Source organism: Clarias gariepinus, chromosome 28 (genome assembly GCF_024256425.1).
Source record: "Clarias gariepinus isolate MV-2021 ecotype Netherlands chromosome 28, CGAR_prim_01v2, whole genome shotgun sequence".
Lineage (NCBI taxonomy): Eukaryota > Metazoa > Chordata > Actinopteri > Siluriformes > Clariidae > Clarias > Clarias gariepinus.
In genome coordinates, this window is record NC_071127.1 from 12,927,058 (window position 1) to 12,942,018 (window position 14,961).

The 14,961-nt window shown below is 38.0% G+C and overlaps 1 protein-coding gene across 1 annotated transcript in view; it reads right to left on the reverse strand.

Annotated features, from left to right (window-relative positions):
• Positions 1 to 9,605: 9,605 nt before the first annotated feature.
• Positions 9,606 to 14,961, reverse strand: part of triqk (triple QxxK/R motif containing) — a 37,971-nt gene continuing 32,615 nt past the window's right edge. The window contains exons 4-5 of the mRNA XM_053490531.1: positions 10,319 to 10,458; positions 9,606 to 10,077 (exon numbers count right to left, since the gene is read on the reverse strand). Of these exons, the coding sequence (XP_053346506.1) occupies positions 10,351 to 10,458 (108 nt within the window). The 3' untranslated portion in view covers positions 9,606 to 10,077; positions 10,319 to 10,350. The remainder of the gene's footprint in view (positions 10,078 to 10,318; positions 10,459 to 14,961) is intronic.

Genomic DNA, 14,961 nt, shown 5'->3' on the forward strand with positions numbered 1-14,961 from the left:
TTTGCGTTTGCATGTTCTCTTCGTGCTTGGTGAGTTAACCCTTACCCTAGTCCATAGTCATGCAAATTAGGCTAATTATTGTTCCCTAATTGTGTGTGTGCCCAGTAATGCCCAGGGTGTACCCTGCTTTGTGCCCTAAGTCACCCAGAATATGCTCCAGGCCCTGGTGACAATGTATACAGAATATGTTGTATAGAAGATTATTAAATAAAAAAAAATAAAGGGGTATGAGCTTTTATAGATTAAATACTGCATAATTTAATATTAACTAGGCGGGAGTGGACACAGAGCTTTAAAGTCAAACTGTAAAAAGAATAAATACACATGACTAAACTGAACAAAGTACAAAGCCTAATAACAGTAATAATAATAATCATTTTTAAATCCGTTTTTGAAACTCTCGATCATAGTGGGTAGAATAGTATCACTAATGCTCTTGTGATATTCAGTACTTAACCTGCAGCAATACTGTAGTTTGCTGCCTTTCAATCAATGACTGGCCAAGTAAAAATGCTGCTCCAGCACCAATGCAAATGAGGAACAAAAGAGCAATTATTCAGGATTTTTTAACTGCCAGTAATTTCATATAATATCCATGATGTGATATAATCTGACGCATGGGTGGGGGGCGGTTTATGCGCACGGCTTAGAGTTCAACGTTTTAAAAATAAAAACAGTACATGTAAATGAATTAAAATAGTACAAACGATTAAATTTTTTTTGTAATAATATTTCCTGTCTCAAACATAGCTGCTCAATCATTTTTAAGTTTTTTTTATAAAACCGAAATAATAATAATAATAATAATATTCTTATTAATAATAATAATCATCATCATCATCATCATCATCATCATCATTATTATTATTATTATTATTATTAATAGCAACTTGGAACATTTTCTTTTATTATAGGTTGCTTTAAACAATACAGAAACGACAATTTTCTAATATTCAAATCAAAGCAGGACTTTTTAATGTGCCGAATAACAGAACACAGTTACGAAAGTAAAATCTCCCTTTATTCCATTATATAATCCCCTGCTACACTAATGCACTTATCCCAGTGTTTGACTTGTGCATGGATGCCATCAAGATGCCGTGATCAGACTATCCAACTTCACATCTGAAACACTGGCCTCCCAGGAACTCCTTTAATGGCCTATACATGTGGAAATGCTAGTGTCTGTAATGTGTCAGTTCCCACAGACATATACATTTCTTACACTTGTTGGTAAAAAGTTATCCCTAATTTTTCAGCGATCAGGTGTTCGACACGGTGAATGTTTACGGGAGCGGCCCTAGTCATTGCTTTTTTTATTATAATTTTTATAAAAACATAGATTTTTGAAGGGGAGTCATGAGGAACAAATGTGGTATCAGACATACTGTATAGAACAGTTTTGCATTATTAAAGCACACACACACACACAAACAATCAAGCTGTCACTTGGGAATTTGAGCATTGTTTATGATTATGATCTGGTCCCAAGGTCTTGTTTTCATATCAACAATAATAAACATATATATAACAAAAATGATACTCCCTCAAATTAGAAAAAAAGACCTCTTAATTATTACACCATTATTGTCATCATCATCATCATCATCATTATAAACAACTAGAGCAACATATAGAGTATCTCACTAATTACTGATTGAGTTAGCACCTGGGGTTTCTCATTATTGGGCAATTAACACGGTGTGTAAGGAAGCATTCACTTCTGTGGTTAATGTAAACATCGTATTACAATGGAGTGTAAATAGGCCCAACGAAAAAAAAAAGAAAGTCACCACTTCGGAAGGGTTATTAGGCTGCATTAAAGGTTATCAGGCTGCATGAAGTACCGAAAAAATAAAGGAGATTTGAAATGAATGGAATTGTGTTAAGAAGTGTCCAACACATTATTAAAACCTGTAATGACTGTGCTGAACCTTCAACTTCATGGAAGGGAGAAAAAAAAACATGAATAGAGATCACTTTAATGCTTAGTAAATGAGCATGGTAAAAACCTGATGGTAGAAATCAGAACTGTGTTAAATAGTGAAACTAAGAGCATTTCCACACATACAGTATAGAGGGATGAAAACTCTCACAAAAAGGATTGGGACTAGACAGCTGTGTGCTGTTCCTTCCCTCATGACACATACCCCAGGACTCAAATTGTGAAAGATTGGTTCTGGGAGCATCTAAGTATCCTCCCGGACCACACAAAGACATTTATGACCACAATCTAACCATTCTGAAGGCTACTCCATTTGGCCATGCAAGCCAGCATTGCCAAGCCATGTTTGGTCTCGATGATGTACAACTTCACTCCGAAGGTTGTTACATTGCTGTGGACCTCATAATCCTGTGGCAACCCACCAGTGTACCCACACTCATACATTACTAACAACCTAAAAATGTCAATCAACCTACAAGCCATTAAAACTGCGGGGGGAAACCAGAGTACCTGGAGGAAGTCCGCCAAGCATGAGGAGAACAGGCAAGATTCAAACCCTCAATCATGGAGTGAAAGTGAGGGCAACAATGCTAACTGCAGAGCCACCGTGCCACATTTTATTTGCTCAATTGGTTCCATTAGCATGACTATAAGGTGAATGCACTTCAATGGCCTCTGCTGTCATCGCACCATCGTAATGTGGTAGAACGTGAGATTCGCAGCATGCAACGTGCACGTGAAAAATCTGCAGCAATTACTTTAGGTCATGCAATCTCAAAGGGATATTTCTAACACTTTGCGAAGTCCATGCCATGAACTGAGGCTGCTCTAAGAGGGAAAACCAGGTTACACCCAGAATTAAGACCGGTTTTCCAAATAAAGTGGTCAGAGAGCATATATTTTCAAATGAATGTGATGTTTCTTCCAAAAATCTGTTTAAACCTGGAAAGTGATAAAATAAAACCGAACCTTCTGTGGATTATGTGCGATGGTTCCAAAGTCTGCATGCTGTTGTGCGGTCCCACGGAAGACAAATGCAGAATTTCTGCTTGGTGGGAAACCCAGTTCTGTAGATGTTTATGGGAAGGAGGTAGCTCCAACCAGCTGTAATTACTCCGCCTGACATACTTCACATGACAAATGAGACAATCGCAGGCCACCACAACCAGTCCATTTGTCAACCCGGAGCTATGTTGCCTCAGAACACATCTCTTACCAGTGCAGCTAAGGTCAAGTTAAACAGCGCCTCAGTAGCGCCTGATTAATTCCAATGTAAAGACGCAGGGATAAAATCTAATAGATCATTTCTAATTAGCCGGGATCTACGGCTGCCAAAATCACAGCAGCTTCTGTGTTAATTGATGTCCACGGTATAGACAACGTGTGATTACTGTGCATGGGAATGTCCTGATCTGCATTAAAGGCTCTGTATACAAACAGGTAATGAGGCTTGTGATGGGAAAAAAAAAGAGAGATAGATGGAGTGGCGCTGATTAAGGAAAGTTGATTCAATGAAAAAAAAGAAAAGAATGCATTTATAGTATGTGACATTTTCATATACTCATTTGTATGACGGCCTGGGAGAAACTTTAACACAGTGAAATATTTATATTTTCTATAGTAGAAAGTTGCATTTAAAGATACTGAAGAGCAGCAATGTAACATATTTTGACAGGTTCTGATTAACACTTTAAATAATTACACTAATTAATATCTAGCTTTATCACAGTTTCACATAACTACATATTCAACAACTTGGCCCGAGCAGGAACATCACTATATGAAGACATCACACTTGGCTTGAAAGCTTTTTAATTGGAAAATTACATAAAAATTAATTGATAAATTAATACTGTTGTTGGGAAAAATATATTTCAAAGTATAATTCATAGAAAAACATCTCTTTGTTTTTTTCAATCGTTTTTTCCCCTTTTGCCAGAATTTACCCACAACAATTTACAAAGGCGTGTCCCGAACCAACATGCTTACACCGTAATTTTTTTACACTGTTTAGTGGTTAGCATTATCGCATGCACCTCCAGGGTCCGGGTTCGATTCCCGCCTCAGGGGCTGTGTGCATGGAGTTTGCATGTTCTCCCCATGCTTGGTGTTTCCAGGGTTTCCTACGGGTTTTCCGGGTTTGTCCCACAAATCAGGCTAGTTGGCGTTCCCAAATCAGGTCCAATAAGCGGTCGTTAAATGGAAATAAATATATATTTAATATAACAGTAATCACTTTCGTCCTTTATCTTTAATTTCCACTGTTATGCAGACGACACTCAACTCTATATCAGTTTTCGACACTACCATCCCTTTTCAACTAACTCTGTTTCTGCTTGTGTTGATGACATAAATGCCTGGATGACCAGTAACCTTCTCAAGCTCAATACTGATTAAACTGATTTTTTACTTGTTGGTTCACCTAAAAACGTTGTTTCACTCAGTACTGATACTATTAACATTTCCGGGACCTTGGTTAAACCTTCCACCACCGTTAAAAATCTGGGTATAATTTTTCCTTCTACCTCACATTTCTTCACTTACTAAATCTGCCTTCTACATCACCACTGTAATAAAGCTCGTCTACGGCCCTTTCCTAGACATCAAGGATGCTGAGACACTGGTTGACGCTTTCATTACTTTTCGACTTTACTGTAATTCTCTTTTTTATGGTCTACCAAATACAACATTAAATAAGCTCCAAAACATTCAGAACTCTGCTGCTAGGGTCCTCACTTATTCAAAGAACTCCTCACACATCACTCCCATCCTACACAAACTACATTGGCTACCTGTTGGCTCCCGCATTCAATACAAGATTCTCCATATCACCTTCAAAGCACTGCATGGTCTTGCCCCCCCCCATATATTTCGGATCTTATTCATACTTACTCCCCTGTTCGCACACTCCGATCTGCAGATGATGGTCTACTGTTAATTTCTCGCTAAAGACTAGCATCATTTGGAGGACGAGCATTTAGTATTTCAGCCCCTACACTCTGGAATTTGATTCCCAAACACATCCGTGATCTTTCTTCACTACAGGATTTCAAAACCCACCTTAAAACATCTCTTTTCTCCTCCTCTTTTCCAAATCTTTGAATATGTGTTTAGATCAATTCTACTGGTTTTCATGTTTATCTGTATTTTGTTTTGTTGTCTTTCAGATGTCTCTTTCTATGTGTAAATATTTTTGTTATTGTAAAGTGGCCTTGAGTCTCCTGAAAGGCGCTATATAAAATAAACGTATTATTATTATTATTATTATTATTATTATTATTATTATTATTTACGGTCCCAAGTTGGACTACAGAGGTTTGTTAACATCTTTCTTGTTACACAGTGTTACTCACGACTCCAGACGTGCGCTGATTTCTTTGTCACTTGTTTTATTTTCAACATCAAAGTAGAACGGTTGTTACAGTTTCTTGCATAAATCCACTGTAGTCACGACAAGTCGTTTTCTGCGTTCTGTAGCTTCGGTAGATCACAGTTACAACAACTTATTTTACTGTATCTTACGAGTATAATACAAAATGCTTAAATTAATAAACTTAATGGACTTAATGTATAATGCTTAATTAACAGACTTAATGCTTAACTAATAAATTAAAATAAAATAAACACAACAACGAATCACAAGAATGAAATATGGCCCTTACACCTGTAAAATGTCTAAAAAAAACATGCATCTGTTCTGCATTCTTACTCATACCTATTATGTTTGTGTTTTATAATATTGCATTTGCAAATAATTTTTTATGCTTTAAATAATTTGTAATAAATGTAGAAGAACTTTTAGGTAATCCAAATGATGATGATGATTATTATTATTTATACAGTGCTCTACACTGAATCTAAGATGTGGCACACATCCAGCCTGGTCAACTCATTTGCCATTTAAAAACACTCAACAAGTCAACAGCGCATTAATATTCATGGCGGAACACGAGTCCGTAGAGAACATACTGTAGAACTCCAGTGACCCTGTGACAATGCCGTCACATTCATAAATGCATGGGCTCGGCTATAGAAGTGATCATGAATGGCGCGTTGCTTTCCTCCACTAAGTCGGGCTCCTGCCGCTGCTCTCTATTTGCCACCTGTTGCTCCTAATGAGTGTGTGAATTTGAATCGTGCCCAGCTGCAGTGCAGGGTTCGTGAACTAACACGGCCCCGCTGGCTTGAAGCGACATCAGTGGCACTGGGCGCAGGCAGGGCACGCTCCTGCGCTTTAGATGCCAGCGGCATTAACACCCTTCCAGCACAGACAGGCTCCTCGAGCAGCCAACACGGGCAAAGGTGGCAACCCGGGGGAGCTAACAATGTGAGTTGCTATGGTAGCAGCTGAGGCTCTCTTTATAAACACACAAACACCATGCACACAAACAAACTCGTTATAAAGGCAAGCTTCATAAAGGTGTCCAAACCTCTATGGACACCTTCTATGATGTCATCAGAAAACTAATTTAAAAAAAATGTTCCTACTTCAACGTATTGTAATTTAAATCTGCTCATGAATTTGACAATCAATCACCCAATCAATCAATCAATCAATCAATCAATCAATCAATCAATCAATCAATCAATCAATCAATCAATCAATCACCCAACCAATCAATCAATCAATCAATCAATCAATTTAATGCCCATTACATTCTTTGACACTTATACTTGAATTACCATTAAATATATACTGATCAGCCATAGCATTATAATCATTGACTGGTGAAGTGAATAATAATGATTATCTTGTTACAATGGCACCTAGAAGTAGGAGCGATATATCAGGCAGCAAGCGAATATTCTGTCTCTGAAGTTCATTTGTTGGCAGCAGAAAAAATGGGAGAGTGTAAGGATTTGCGCAACTTTGAAAAGAGCCAAATCTAGACGACTGAGACAGAGCAATTTCAAAATTGCAGCTTTTGTGAGCTCTTCTTGTCCAAGGAAGGAAAATGATAAACCAAGCAAAGGGTGATGGGCAGGCAGGACTCATTGATGTACGTGGGGAGCGAAGGTTGCCCATGTTGATCCAATAAAGGAGCGACTGTAGCTCAACTAGCGGAGAAGATTAATGTTGGGTCTGATTAAAAGCTGTCTTGATGGCCAACTCATATTACTTATGTTTTTTTTTTATAGTGCGGAAGCCTGGGTGTGCGCATCACTTATCTGGGGAAGAGACAAAACCAGAGTGCACTATGGGAAGACATTGAGCCAGTGGAGTCAGTGTGATGCTCTGGACAATGTTCTGCTGGGAAATCTTGGGTGCTGCCATTCATGTGGATCAAGGTGTTCACTTGGCCTCCAAGTTCTCCAGATCTCAATCAAATTAAGCTTCTTCGGGATGTGCTGGATGCCAGATACAGTGCCACAGCACACCTTCAGAGTTCTAGTGGAGTCCAAGCTTCGACAGGTCAGGGGTGTGTTGCAGCAAAAGGGGAATGTTATGGCTGATCAGTGTATTTCCCAACAATGACATAAAAATATCTGTATTTACATTTGAACCTTGCCTAAGCTATCTGCAAGAAAAGATATTAAGGTAAATAAGAGCCAGTTTTAAAAACAGCTTCAAAACGAGTGTTTTAATTGATGCTGCTTCACACTGAGGCTGTAGATGTGGCAGCGGACAACGGTGCAATGTTTGAATTAATATGTTATTAATCAGTGACAATTTCATTACTGATGTAAGAGTAAACCGGTGTCATGTGTCGAGCTAAAGTTCCTCTTACTATCATATGATTGATATTGACATCAAGTAACACGACTAAAGCGAATGAGACTCATGTGAACGATGCTCGTGATTTGAGTAATTACCCGTTTTCCATTCTAACATGTCTTGCACACCACTTGAATACTGTTTTTGATAATATTTAACTTTAAATGGGAACAAAATAAATATATAGCTGTTGCTACAGTAAATATACAGTTCACACACTGCTTTGACTTAATTAGTGTACTGTAAGACGAAAACTAATGTCACTACCTCGTTAGGCAATTAACACAATTTTCCGACAGGTTGTTTATTTTCTATAAAAATGTGACAACAAACAATTATTCGGTTTAAAAAAAAAGTAAGTCTGCATTATGCACTACGTGATTAGGATGAAGAAAGCCACCGTTTCTTGCTCTTTTGTAGTAACCGTTACAAATATACACTGATCAGCCATAATATTATGAAGACCTGCCCAATATTGAGTAGGTCCCCTTTATTGTCACCATAACAGTGAGGCACTGTGGGTTCTGACACCTTTCTATCACAAGTTGCATTAAACTTTTCATCAATTTGTCTACACAAGCACTTCTACTGGATTGGACTACACAAGCCACCCTTCACTCTCCATGTGCATCAGAGAGCCTTGGCCAACCATGAGCCTGTCGCCAGTTCACCAGTTTTCCTTCATCGGATTACTTATGGTATATCATATCATTTAAACAAAATAAAAAATAGCACCCCACCCCATCCTGCCTCCATCTCCTTGTCGTTACTTCCATTTCAGATAGTTGGCAAGCCTATTCCCAATGTGCTTGACAACTAACCGACCCATCGCTGTTTACTGTATACAGTATGCTCAAGTATCTATGAGGTCTTTACAATATAAATATTTTTACACTGAAGTGCAATGTAAAAAAGGTTATGCGATCATATCAGATTTTTAAAACAGAACTAATCATCGTTTTTAAACCACTTAAGGAACCAGCTAGGATAGTAAAAAAAATAAATAAAAAAATAAAAATATATTAATTTGTGCTGTTTGAGAAGTTATGCTTAGGGATAGCAGGGAATTCCGGTGCCAAAATGAGGCTGAGATTCCCACTTTCTTACTACATCACAGATTCCTCAATTAAATATTCAAAAAAAAGAATTTCGCTAAAAGGTTTCTAAGCCTTACCTAAAAAAAAAAAAAGAGTACTGGCCATATCTCATGAACTGAATAGATGGTGATAATTATATTTTATCTATAATTAGCAAAACTGAGTTATATGTTGGGTCACATTTGAAGATATAAAAATGGTTTATAAACAAAAGTTACATGTTGCACACCTGCTTTGTGACTAATATCGATGTTCCATGAGGTACACATCTTGTAAAAATGAACATTCACCTGTTGCTTAAGACAAATATATTAGATTTTACGATACCACTTAAAACTTTGTACACTGTAAAACAATGTGTCCAAAATATGCAGTAATCTCCTTTGAACAGTTGATCCTGCGATGTATCTGCTCTTTATGATCTGTAAATCCTTCAGAACGCCTCTAATCTGAGGTGCTTAATGATTAATCAGTGATTTCTGATGTAACTAGTAACTCTAAATGAACTTCTCCTCTGCAGCAGGGGTAACGTTTTGGTCTTGCTTTCCTGGGAAGGTCTTCATGAGAGACAGTTTCATCATGGTGCTTGATGGGTTTTGCAAACACATTTGACACAATACTGTTCTTACAAGAACTATTTCAAAAAAGCTGACCTTTATGTCTTAAAATAACAATTGACTGTTGACGCATTTACTTGATTTTACTTCATAGTTCTGAAATCACCAAAATCGTTCTAGAATATAAAAACTTTCAATTAAAAGTTCTGTGTAAACTTCTGACTGGTATATTAGACAAATTAAGATTTTCATAAGAAGCAAATAGAAAAGAAAGCGCATTATGATATATCTGTAAACAATTCATGTTTTATTTTGGTCCATAATTATCCTTCGAAACAAATGGAGTACAAAAAAAGATTTCTTTGAACATCCACTGATGAAAACAGCAATCCTTCCTAGCAAAATGTGCTGGGCACTTAATCCTGAGCAAAAGAAGTTTCCCACAGGTAATAACACCGTAATAATGCGGACTGACAAGAAACGAGTCCTTTCCGAATGTTTACATGGGCTCCAATATTTAAAAAAAATCCAAATTCATCTCGAATGTCAAGCTTTATATTTCCCACATGCATACAAGTTATAGGAGGCTTACAGAATACTATAAGCAGGAAGATCTTCATGACATAATTATGTCTTTTATTGCTAGTGATTTACAGACACTGATTATTTAAAGGTCCAATAAGACGGGCAATGACTCCGCACACACTCGGTATTCTTCATACACACTTAGTCGGCTTTATGTCTGTAATATCCTGAGCTGAGCTGTGGAGAAAAGAAAGCAAAATCAGTGAAAGATTTCTATAAATGCCAGAAGATTTTCAAGATTTTAAAACTTAATTTCACTAAATGTTTCTTTAATCCCATATGGAAATAATTATGATCCATAAAATCATATGGATCTGCAAAAGAAGATGGTGAGCATCTTTTAAGACATAACGGCCCCACTTACTGGATTCCTAGCAAGAAAGAAAGTCATTGAGGTTCTGAAAACACGTCAACGAACCTCACAGAGTCCTTAGTGATTTGTCGAGTTCTTTAGTCCATGTCCGTGTCCAGGTTCAGTTCGGTGCTTAGGTTGAGGTAGAAGAAGGCGTAAACCCCCAGCAGGAAGACCAGCACGGCCATGATCACCAAGATGGTGTCCTAAAACAAGGTACAAATCAAAATCCATCCCAAAACATTCTTTTAAAGCAGATGAATACATGGAATTTAAGCGTAATCGAATCACTATGATGAACCACTGATAGCCGAATTGAACTGCAGCCCGTCATCACATATTCTTTTATATATATATATATATACCTACACACATTCTACAACCCCGGCCCCAGAGACCGTAAGTGCACTTAATGTGCTTTAAAATGTGCAGGTGTGCGTCATGCGCCGAAAATAAATGCTTTTGTGCAAAGAGCTCTATCAACTTCCAGCCCTCAAAACACCACGGCAGTGACAGTGTGCATGAGACATGAAACACTTTCCAGACCAGGTTCGCCAAGCTTTTCAAACAAATAAAACTATTTCTGATGAGGCAAAGTGCAGGAGAATTGAACCCGCAATGCTCTCGTCACTAAAACTTGTGTATACTTTACTGTTTATACAGGCGGCCCTAAAAGCAAAAATGGCATGGAAAATTATCCTTATGAAACATGGCCGGCACAGCGGCTTACAGAAATATGATCATTCGTCGCATACACCTCATAGCACAGTGAAATATTGTTTGCACACATCCCAGGTAGGAAGCTGGGGTCAGAGCGCAGGGTCAGCCATGATACAGCACCCCTGGGGCGGATAGGGTTAAGTACCTCGCTCAACCAAGAGGAGCGGATTGGAAGTGCTGGGGTTTGAAACCCTGACCTTTCAGAGAGTCATAACTGTTAGAGCCTTACTTAATGGTTGAAATCTTATCCCTGTGTGTGCATTGAGTTTGCATTTTCTCCCCGTGCCTGGTGGGTTTACCGTTTTTACCCCCATAATCCAAAAACATACAGTGTATACAGACAGGAATATTTCCAAATTGGCCATAGACTTTGATTAAATGTAAATGTGTGTGTGTGGTTTCGCCCCCTGCAACAGATTGGCACTCAGTCCAGGGTGTAGCTTTGCTTGGTGCCCTAAACTCCTGGGATTAGCTCTAAGCCTCCTGCTACACAGGATAAGCGGGATAAACGATGAATGAATAAATGGATGGATGGATTTTCATGTTACAGGCAACGGGTTGTAAGTGCAAATATAATTTAATATATAAGAATGTCAGTTCATATATAAAAGAAGGCGATATGTATAACAAATTATCCTTACTATCTTGACATTATTTAAAAATTTAGGAATGTCATTAAAACACTGAATTTTACTTAAAATTTGCACATGACATACAGATCAATAAAAAAGTAGGTATTCGTAAGTATAAACAAAGGTATATTTCGAAACAAAACAGATTCGGAGACCAGTAATTACCAACATTAGTAGTTCTTTTCAAAGCCATTAAGAATTACAGTGTCAATACGTCTATGAACACGTCTATGAACACTACTATCAGTCAGGAAGGGCAGAAGGCTATCACGCATTTCCTCCAAACCACGTGATGCCAGCCAGCGGCATCTTTTCAAACTGCTCGCTCACGCACTGTTAGGAGCGATTAATGTAAGAGCGCTAAGTGCTTCCCATTTCACCCTGCTGAGATATTTCAGCCAATCAGCTCTCTCTCCAGGCCCCCGTCTGCGGGTGGCTACAACATCAGCCAGGAATCACACTAGCAATCTCAGGATCAGGCGAGCACTTTACTACTGCGCTCATTCCCTTTTGCGAACAATCTTTAACTCCATATGATTATAGTGTCTAAATGATGAATGCAGACTTTCCAAAATCTTCCATGGATCTTCAATAGGATTCAGAACATGATTTAATTATCCTCTATTATTTAGAGGATTTGTTTAGTTCCGACCATGTAATCCGACTGGATTAGTGCTGATAATAGATGGTAACACCACTAGGATGTTTAACTAGCCTATATGTAGCACTTTGTGTCAAAGGTGTTCTAAAAATCTTTAATTACACCATGGATGAAAGTAGGTTGGTACTGTCCGTGGTACTGGAAAGAGAAGAGAGCAGCTGCCTGCCAAAACCTACATTCAAAACCACAGTCACAGAAGCACTTTCAGCAAGAAAACATATCTAATAACGTTCTGTCATCTAAAGCAACATTTTGTCCCTTTAGTAAGTGCTTTTAAGTCAAGATTTGCCCCTGAACTGTCCGTGCTGTTCTATAAAGTTAACTGGCTTCTAATAAAAGATTAAATCCCTAATCTTTTTCTAACCCCTGTTCAAGCGCACTACTTGGAGTGTGAAACAAGGACTAAGCACTAGTTTTCCATTTAATTTGGGATTTAACTCTTAGGAAGTTCGTTGATATCCTAAAGCAAAATAACTGGAAATATAAAGTTTCTCAGAACTGTCCAACGTGTCCATGTTTTTTTTCCCTTACCTATTGGCTACAAAGTACTGGCTAAAAAAATTGGTTTGTAAAAAAGTAGCGGAGCAAAATAACTGGTTAAATAAAAAAATTAAAAAATTATAATATGTTACTTATAAATGGTGCATCACAGCCAATATACAGATATACAGTATATCAGCAGTCCCTCTTGTATAATACTGCTTAATTATGTCCTGGTACATTGCGCTGGTACTTGAAATATGAGAGATATACTGTATGTGGATCTAGGGTTTCGAGTTGAGATGATTCTGGAGCATTACTTACTCTTTAAACCACACTGTTTGTCATGCTGCGCTCAGGATGTCCTGTTATTCTTCTGAACGACAGCATGACTGACTGTTACCTCCTTCATCATTAGTCTCGGAGTGTCCTAAACCTTTTCAGGGACATTATTTACGGTTCCATGACCTTTCCATTTGTGTATTATCAAATGACTATACCGACGGTGATATTTAAAGTCTTTGCTATGGCTGTGTAGCATTTTTTCAGGAACATTGGCGTGTTCTTCAGAAATGTAACGTCTTTTCAAACTATTGCAACGTGTTTTATAATGACACGTGACACCTGGTTCAATTTGCAAAAGAACATTTTGTGCAGCATTTATATTTATAACCTACACACCTGCTCATTTATGCAGTTATCCAAAAAACATCCTGTATGCAGAGGGTCTGCAGGCTTCCACACTCACTCACTTTTTTTCCCCCACAATTCTGCATAAACTGCCTAGAGACAGTTGCATGAAAAAATCTCAGGGAAAAAAATCGTATTTGGAAGGTTCCCCTTCATTCTGATTTGACATGGTCATTATGTGAAGATCCTGATCTGCATGATTGCATGATGAGTGATTCATGATTTAATGCATTATACCACTGCTACATGAAAAGCCACCTGGGCAAAATGCATAAATGAGCAGGTGTACAGGTAGTGTATATGTAATAAAGTGGATAGAGAATATTTGTTTGTTTATTTATTACAGTAATTACAAAGTCAAAAGACATTATGTGTGTTAATTTTAGTAAATTTAAATATATTCTCATTTATTATACAAATCAGGAACTTTTTTTTACAAATGTTGTAGTGATGTTCATTTGGCAACGTTAGAGACATTGGGACGATGTTGGTATTAGGCTGTTTTTGTATGTTTAAGTAAGAATGATGAAATGACAATCAGATTGTTGCTGTTAAATGAATGCTGCAAACACAATTTCAAAACAGCATTATTAGCAAAATCGATGGCCTGGACAGGAGCTAAAAAGACTTATGAGATCTATTCTGTGCAAGCAGATGTGATGCAGTCTGGACGCTCTACAAACAACCTATTACAGTAGAGTAATTTGGGAGCAATGATGCACCTCACGGTAATATTTCTAAAAGGAAACAAAAAAACGATAGGTACTGTAATGTCACAACACTAAGAGATGTGTTACATGAGAAACACACACGCTGTGTGTGGGAAGCTGTTGTGTCCGTCCTGATCTCCGACCGGAACTCTAAACCCTGTTAGAGACTTAAGGGAGCATGGATGTGGTTGGTCGGACTTCGTGCAGGAGGATGTTAATCGGCATGAATTGTCCAAATGCAGGTTACGATTTCGTAGTTTTGAGGTTGTATTCGCAACGTTGTGTTTGGGTTGGTCACTTAATGTTACCACAATGTCATTTTATCAAAATCAATCAAACCTTCAAATACAATAATGTTATTACAACACTCATCCAATCAAAATATAAATAGATGGAGAAATTAACGAATGAGCAGAAAGACAGACAGACAGACGAATGGACAAGCAGACAGACGGAAAGACAGATGGACGGACAGGCAGATAGATGGATGGACGGGCAAATTAACGGACAGACAGACGGAAAGAGGGATGATCAGGCTGATGGACAGATGGACGGAAAGGCAGACAGACAGAGGGAAAGATGGACGGACAGATGGACGGATGGATGGATGAACAGACAGATGGGCAGACAGATGGACAGACAGAAACATCGATAGACTATAAAGATATTATTTCCTTTTTATAATTTAAAAGTGTGATATTCTTTTGGGAGGAAACTCAGACTTCTTCGGCTCAAATGCTGAAATAAGCCAACAAAAAAAAAGCTAATTTCGCAGAAAAGCGTTTTCTAATCGAGGGGGGAAAAGCTGAGAGAAAC